The following is an 8,924-nucleotide window of genomic DNA, read 5'->3' on the forward strand; positions in this document are numbered from 1 at the left end:
ATACGATTTAATTTTTTTATATTTTATTTTTTAATTTAAAATTTGATCTAACTTAATATATGTTTAATATTTAAATTTAATTCGATTGAATTTAAATAAAAACTATAACTTCCAATAAATATTTATTTATTTATTTATTTCCATCCCCTAACGGACAGCATCAACTTTTATAACAAGAAGCATGAACCCAAAATTTATCCCAACTTGGGTTTCCATTTTTATCCTCGGTCTGACCGATTTAGAGTTTTCTGTCTCCTTTTGTCTCTTCCTTATCTTCTTCACCTTTATAACCTCTTCTGCTTCTTCCTCCTGTCAGTTATTGGCCGCGGTTTTAGCTGTTGGATACTAAACCAAGTCCTCTTCTTTCATCCTTCTTCGGTTCAGTGTTGCTTTTCTGGATGTAACCTTTTTACCCCTGTAAGTTTATAATTTGTAATTTAACTGGTTTAATTGTTGCATTCTTGTTTTTTTGCACTTGTAAATTCTGGGTTTTTGTTTTTTTTTGGATCTGTTTTTTCTTTTTAGTGAATCTGTTAGTTAATTAATGCGTTGAGCTGCTACTTTCTATAAAGAATCTAACATGGCAAATTACCGTATGGTGTCAAATTCTCTGAATTGGGCTGTTTAATAGTATATAAATTGGGAAATATGGGAGAAACATTGAAAATTTTAAGACTTTTACTTTTCCAACTTATGTAGTGGGGATGATTGCTTGATGTAGCTCATTAATTATTTATTGGTAAGTGCTTCGTGTTTGAAAAGGCCTAAACTAGTGAGAATTTGATAAAATTTAGAATTTGAATTTCCTATTTTGTGTATTTTGTCTACACTAGAAGAATGCTATGTTTATGTATACTTGAGTTCTTTCAATTTTAGTGGACGTAGTGGTCTGATCTGTGCCATTTTATGCTCCAATACAGGGATTGTAAGAGGTTTTGAGAATGTCTGATTAGTGCTTAATCTGTAGTATATTGGGTTATGGGACGAGAGATGGTGATTGAGTCGTGGTTTAGCAGTTCATGGTGGAATCCAAGGAGGAGTGCTTCAGAGAGTACTGACAAGGTGGTGCTTGGAATCTTAGCTTTTGAAGTTGCCAGTTTGATGTCTAAGGTGGTGAATTTATGGCATTCTTTGGATGATAGGGAGATCTTGAAGTTGAGGGAAGAGATTACAAACTCGATTGGAATTCAAAGGCTTATATCTGATGATGAAAATTACCTTATGGATCTTGCACTGAATGAGGTAATTGAGAATTTTGGAAATCTGACTACGTCTGTGGCCAGGCTTGGGAAGAAGTGCACTGACCCTGTGTATCACCGTTTTGAAGATTTCATAAAAGATCCAATTTTGAACAATTTTGAATGGTTTGGGTGGGAATATCGCTGGAAGAAGATGGAGAGGAAAGTAAAGAAAATGGAGAGATTTGTTGCAGTTACATTGCAGTTGACTCAAGAGTTGGAAGTGCTGGCAGAACTTGAGCAAACTCTCAGGAGGATGCAGAGAAATGCGGAGTCAGATCGGGTGAAATTACTTGAGTTTCAACAGAAGGTAATGTGGCAGCGTCAGGAAGTAAAAAATCTACGTGAGATGTCTCCATGGGTTAGAACTTATGATTACATTGTCCGGCTTCTGTTGAGATCACTTTTAACAATACTTGAGAGGATAAAAAATGTCTTTGGGACCAACCAAATGGCATCTGTAAATGGGAATGATGATTTTGAATCTATTAATAGTGACTGTCTTTCACGCAGCCATTCCTTTTCCACTCTAATGCCATCTTCAGTATATCCTTCTGATAATAATCTATGTGGGTTCTCCTCTGGACCTCTTGGCAGGTCATTTTCAAAGTCTGTGCAGATCACTGGCAAGCATCGAACCAATAGCAAGCATCTACAATCTCATTATCAGTCCTCTGCTTTACATGGCAAGCAGCCACATTCAAAAATGAAACGGTCAGGTCATGCTGCTGTTGGAACTTTTAAAGGATGCATGTCAGCTGGAAGCAATTCTCCCATTTTAGAGAGCTGCAAGCCAATTGGCACCGGATCTATGAGGTTCAGTGGTGCTTGCACTAAAAATATTGACAAAATAAACAATTCAAAGATGGAGTCACTGTCCTGCAGCAATAAAATATATTCTAAATTATCCATTTTCAATACCAAGCGCTTGTTGAGTGCTCCTACATCAACACTTGGTGATGCTGCTTTATCTCTCCGCTATGCAAATGTGATTATTTTGATAGAGAAACTAGTTTCATCACCTCAGTTGATTGGCCTTGATGCAAGAGATGACCTGTACAATATGTTACCTACAACTATGAGAAATGCTGTGTGTGTTAAACTGAAGTCATATGTGACGACTTTGGCTTCTTTCATCTATGATGCTTCGCTTGCAGCAGAGTGGAACCTGGCACTAGTGCGGATATTGGAATGGCTGGCTCCTCTTGCTCACAATATGATTAGGTGGCAGTCCGAGCGTAATTTTGAGGAACAGCATCTGGTTTCCAGGTCAAATGTACTTTTGGTACAGACGCTACACTTTGCAAATCAAGCAAAAACTGAAGCGGCTATTACCGAGCTTCTTGTGGGCCTTAATTATGTCTGTAGGATTGGTAGAGCACACAATGAAAAAGCTATACAGGAATCTGCTGGCAGCAGCTGTTCCCAATATTTGCTCAAAAGGGATGACATAAGATAACACTTTAACTTCCTGTAGCAATGCTGAATGCCTCCATGAGGCTTCATTTTAACGTCCAGAGCAAAGAAGAAATTTATCCCATTGTCCAGGTACTACGTTGAGTGTTATGTTAAACTCATAGTATCTTGTTTGGAGCAAGCCCTTGTTAATATATTTATTCATTTGCAGTTGATAGATTCTCTAACTTGTTTATATAGTTGATGAATTTGGGTAGCTAGCCATTTGTAACGCATATTACTTACAGTAACATGAACTCACCTTGGTCTCGTCGGAGTATTGGCATCACTCAAGCATTACATGCTGAATTAGTATGTTTAGCACTTTATTGCTGTTAGTTAAATGCTATTATTTCGAACCCTGGTACCTCATAATTGCGAGTAACTATTCTTTAAAAACAAAAAGGCTATGGTGACATTGATGTTGTAGCGTCTGACATGTCGATATTTTTTCCTGAGTGATGGGATTCTGCTTTGGTTCTTTTTTCTTGTAGGTTGACCTGGGCTATGTGTTAAAAAAAGATACTATGATATTTACTAGTACTTGGAATTTATCTGTACCAATAAAACTGTAGGTTCCGATAAGCTTCTTTGGTAGCTTATTTTTGTTTTACCAACATACTGTGTTTTTGCCCATCCCACCATATTAGTTTGTCTGTTGCAGAGGATTCTTCAAAGTACTTATTAATGCTCTGAACAATTAATCTTTGCATAAATGACACGCTTCTTGGGCGTTGCTTCCGATGGTATGAGCTTTCGTACTGTTATCCCCACCATTTCATTCATGTCCATAGCCTCTGGAGTGATGTTGCTCCCAAGCTCCCAGTCAAAGGAATGTAGCAAAGTAGCCTGAAATGTCAACGGTTCCTCCGTGATTCTGGGTCTCTTCCAATCTCTTTGGGTACGAGATATCCCAAATAGTTTTGGTCAATTATATATATATTTTTAATTCCAAACTGTAATCTTTTTATATTAAAAAAAATTGAGTCGCAAGCTACCAATTCAACTCATGAATAATTAATCAATGTTTTACATATTAGTAATATGGTACGTTACTTTAGATTATATCATAAAAGATAAATTTGGAATTTTGCTATCTTAACCAACCTTTTCTTCAATGTATTTAAAAAATATCTTTCAATTATTGTATGTCAAAAAATATTTTTATAAAAAATCTATGGATTATAACTGGTATTTATAAATACTGATTAAAATTGAAATCCAAAGAAGCGTGCATACCTGTTAGTAAATACCATTACTTTTCAAACTAACGATATTTTATTTGACAGTTAGAGAATTCAATGTCACAAATAATATGGAAAAATAAATATTAACACATTTACTAATGAATATTTATTCCATAAGTATTGCAAGATCCTTCAGGATTTTTTTTCCTTCCTTTACTCCCGAGTTTATTCCAGTAAGAACAAAAAAAAAAAAGAAAACAAAAAGAAAAAGATTCCTTAGTTTAACAAACATGTAGAGACAAAAATCAAAAGTTTTGTACTCTAATGTTGAACCGTATTTTCTGTTAAGCCGTCTTGATTTGAGACAACATCAGCCACCTATTCCTCTCACTCCATTCCAATCGCATTTTCTTTTCTTTTTCTTTTTTGTCTTTTTATTATTATATGATGCAACTTTTCTTTTCTTTTTAAGCTAAATATATTCTTTTTTTTTTTAATTTTGCAAGTAAAGATAAAATATTTTAAGAATGAAACTCAAAATTTAACTCAAATAATTTATTCAGATATCTTTAAAAAGTGATATATAGTGAATCACCGTTAATTTTGATTGTATATTGTTTAGTTGTCTTATTAACCTATTTAAGTTTTTTAAATAAAAACTATAGAGTACTTAAAAAAATTGATATGTTTGAGAAATATTTGTGTATTGTTTGAAATTTGTATATGTAGATGCTTATTTGGTTTTATGCAAAAAAATTTTGAATAAATATTATTTATTTATGTTTTGTTTAGAGTAAGAATTATAAATATAAAAAATATATATGTCTATTAACAAATTAAATAAACATACATAAGTATTTTCGTGATGGTCTTAAATCTTTTCACTAAATGTTATAATAAAAATCAAAATTATCAATAAAAGTAATTTTAAATGATGATCAATATAAGTTTTCACTAAAAGTAAAAACTTTAAATGAAAGTCATTAAAAATTTTCATTAAATGCAAAAGATATAATGAAAATCAAAATTAACCTTCATTATAAAATTTACATTTAATGATAATTGAAATTAACATTTACTAATTATTTACATTTAGTGAGGGTTAAAAGACCCTTACTAAATGATAAATATGGTGAGGGTTTTATTTTATCTCTTATCATATATAATTAACAAAAAAACTTATAGTAAGAGCTTGTGAGAGTCACATTGATTCTCACTAAAAGAATGAGTGCGAATTATATGAACTTTAATGAGGGTTATTGATTTTTAGTGAGAGACGTAACCCTCACTAAAAGACTTAATTGAAGTGTTAGTTTATTCCGGTAAGAAAAAAGAAAAAAATTCCTTAGTTTAACAAACATGTAGAGACAAAAATCAAAAGTTTTGTACTCTAATGTTGAACAATATTTTCTATTAAGCCGTCTTGATTTGAAACAACATCAACCTCCAATTCCTCTCATTCCATTCCAATCACATTTTCTTTTCTTTTTCCTTTTTTTTTATAATTATTATATGATGCAACTTTTCTTTTCTTTTTAAGCTAAAAATATTCTCTTTTATTTTTTATTTTGTAAGTATAAATAAAATATTTTAAAATTAAACTCAAAACTTAATTTAATTGATTTATTCAAACATATTTAAAAAGTGATATCTAATGAATTTAGGTCATATTTAGTATACAAAATTATGATAGGATAGAATAAGATGATATTATGAATATAATTAGATTAAATAATATAATTATATCTTATGTTTGATATGTGCAAGGTTTAAAATCGGATAAAATATTTATTAGTCAAAATTATATTTCCTCAAAGTTTATTAAATTTAAATTATTGACATAATTTTTAAGGATATAATAGAATATGTAAATTTAATTCATTGGATTAAAAATAATCATTTCTACTTTGAGAGTTTTGAATCATTTTATATCAAGAGGATGATAATCTTCCTTGTAATCTCTTTCAATTGGATACAAGTCAAATATAATATAGAATGATTATCATAAAATTATATCCATCATTCTATACATGTTTGATATATAAGATTATGATAGAATAAGATAATATGATATTATAAATAGGATTAAATTAAATAATATTATCTTATCTTATGTTTGATGTATGCAAAATTAAGATATGATAATTTATTTATTGGTCAAAATTATCATTCCTCAAAATTTATATAATTTTAAGGGTATAACAGAATATATAAGTTCAATCTCATATACTAAAAATAATCATCTTCACTTTGGAAAGATTGAATCATCTTATACAAAGAGGATGATAATCCCTTTGTAATCCTATCCATTTCTTTAGATACAAATCAAAATAATATAAGATAATTATCATTTTATACACCAAACATAACCTTAGTCTAATCACATTTCTTTTCTTTTTTGTCTTTTTATTAGTATATGATGCAACTTTTCTTTTCATTCTAAGTTTAAAAAGTGTTTTTTTTTTTTTATTTTGTAAGTATAAATAAAATATTTTGAAATTGAACTCGAGACTTAATTCAGTTGATTAATGCAAACATCTTTAAAAGGCGATATTTAGTAAATTTAGGATTCAAATTTTAGCACTTACAAATTTTTTATCCTTAAATTATTATTATTATTATTTTTATCAATCTTGTATGAAGCATACCAAATTCATGTATGCTAGAGTTTATTTAAATGACATGTATTAAGCATATAAATAACGAGTTTATATTTGATGTACTGTCATTGTATAAATTGTATACACTATTAATAAATCAGATAATGCTAACTAGTAAATATCAGCCCTTAAAATAAATTTACAAAAAATTAATATTTTTTTAAACTTACTCATAATGAAGTGACATTATTTGATTTATTTTATTAATAAGGTGTAATCATCCGATTTACTAACATTATATAAATTTTATATACTGATAGGATATCAAATATAAACTTATAAATAAGCACTATATGTCTATTCTATATTTTTCACAAAAAAAAGCAGTTTTTTTTATGTATTTCCTTATTAATTATCTGAATAGTTGAAATAAAATAAATAAAATTTTTACTTTTAAAATTGATATATTCAAACATCATTTGGCCAAAAAAATAGTAATCGTCATTTCTCTCTCTTAAGATTTTATAGGAGCATCATATAGCCAAAAAAGGAAATTTTCATTAAGCTTAGTTTCTGTACAAGCTTAAAAGTCACAACATGACTTAATATTGGTCTTCAACAGACCTTAAAATTGTACATGTTTTATTTGTAACAGCCCAATTTTAACAAGCCATCAATGACGACCCCTATAAGGCATTGGTATGACCTTCAAGGGAACAAATTTCTTAAGTGTTATTCCCATTCGTTCAGTCATGTCCATATTCGCAGACTTAAGCTCATCAGCCAAGATCCAATCGAAAGAGTGTAGCAAAGATCCCAACGCCAATGGAAGCACACAAGAGGCAAGAGGAATTGCAGGACAAATCCTACGACCAGACCCGAATGGTATGAATTCGAAATGGTGTCCTTTGTAATCCACCATGTTAGGCTCTAAAAACCTCTCTGGCTTGAAAACTAATGGTTCATCCCATGTTTTTGGGTCTCGACCAATGGCCCAAGCATTGACTAAAATTTGTGTTTCTTTGGGAATATAGTAACCCAACATGTTGCAAGAGTTGATCGCCATGTGTGGTACTAAGAACGGAAGTGGTGGATGAAGTCTTAATGTTTCTTTAATGACTGCTTTAAGGTAAGTCACCTTGTCGATATCCTTTTCTTCAAGTTTTTTATCCGGGTTGACAGCCCTTCTCAACTCAGTCTGCACTTTCTTGAGTGTTCTTGGGTTGTGTAGAAGCTCAGCCATAGCCCACTCTAAAGTGCTCGTGGTTGTGTCAGTCCCTGCAGTGAACATCTCCTGCAAATCAAGCCATGTTAATTGAGATTGAATGTGAAAGAAAGATTATTAAAAGGCAAATTTGCTGAATTTTTTAAAGAAATGACTCACCAGGACAATGATATTGATGGTTGTTGAAGAAAACCTGGCTGGTTCCTCTATGCCATCACCACGAAACTCCAGTAGTACATCTAAGAAATCCTTTTTCTGGCCTTCATTATATCCTTTTTCCATCCTTTCTTTGATGAATTCACCTGCAATTTCAAAGGCTTTTTCAATGTGAAACTCTGTTTTCCTCCTTATACCCTGCGGGTCAAGCCTTCTTAGAATTGGCAGGAAATCTGATATATTTGGCTTTCCAGCGAACTACATTACTTTTCCTGTATGGTAGAAGAATTTTTCTCCTCTCTCCGATTTCGGATCCAATAAATCCTTTGAAAACATGAGATTTCCAATGAGATTAAAAGCCATTAAGGAGAAGAATCTCCCAATGTCAATGGCATTGCTTCCAAAAGCGCTAGCATCTCCTACAAATTCAACCATTTGGTTTATGCATTTTTCTCTTACACCCTTCATAGCATCGAGACGACTACTTACGAACAATTCTGAGGTGCATAAACGTCTCAGCATCCGCCATTGGGGACCATATTGAGCTGTAATGATAGACCCTTCATTGCCGTGATTACCTTTCATTGCCTCGTACATTTTTCGCCCTGCAAGCGCCACATCATGGTTCTTGAACATTTCACGAGCCACTTCTTTGGATGAGATGACCACGGTGCACATTGAACCTAGCCAAAGAGTCATGATAGGTCCATGCTGACTAGCCAATTTCGCAAAAGATACGTGCGGTGGCCAACCTAATTGGAAAATGTTGCCAACCATAGGCCACCTTCTTGGCCCTCGTGGAAGCTGCCCCGGTTTCTCCAAACCCCAATGCTGGCGCTCCTTCGCCATTATTGCCCATGCAATCCATAGCGAAGCGACTACTACCAAACCCAAAATTTCGTACTCCATTTTTTTTTTTTTTTGTGTGGCTAATGATAATAAACTCTATTTCATTGTATATATAGTAGGTTGTGGATGGTTATGACAAATTTATGCATGTAAGGCTTAGAAGAATTCGTATCATGTTTTGTCTGTGAGCAGATTAACTTCATATAGAACTGCC

At 32.0% G+C, this 8,924-nt stretch overlaps 1 protein-coding gene and 1 pseudogene across 1 annotated transcript; one reads left to right on the top strand and one right to left on the bottom strand.

Moving 5' to 3' along the window:
* The first annotated feature begins 201 nt into the window (after positions 1-201).
* Positions 202-3,060, top strand: LOC111311765 (protein PSK SIMULATOR 1-like). The gene is made up of 2 exons (XM_022911448.2): positions 202-417; positions 921-3,060. Exon 2 carries the CDS (start codon positions 979-981, stop codon positions 2,695-2,697), a length of 1,719 nt encoding a protein of 572 aa, XP_022767183.2. The 5' UTR covers positions 202-417; positions 921-978; the 3' UTR covers positions 2,698-3,060.
* Positions 3,061-7,259: 4,199 nt separating this feature from the next.
* LOC111310996 (iridoid oxidase pseudogene) lies at positions 7,260-8,924 on the bottom strand (annotated as a pseudogene).

This window comes from Durio zibethinus, chromosome 1 (genome assembly GCF_047325235.1).
Source record: "Durio zibethinus cultivar Kanyao isolate XHJ-2024 chromosome 1, ASM4732523v1, whole genome shotgun sequence".
Classification (NCBI taxonomy): Eukaryota; Viridiplantae; Streptophyta; class Magnoliopsida; order Malvales; family Malvaceae; genus Durio; species Durio zibethinus.

What these genes read in the sequence shown, in the direction of transcription:
- LOC111311765 (XM_022911448.2), top strand. Translation starts at nt 979, where the DNA reads ATGGGACGAGAGATGGTGATTGAGTCGTGGTTTAGCAGTTCATGGTGG.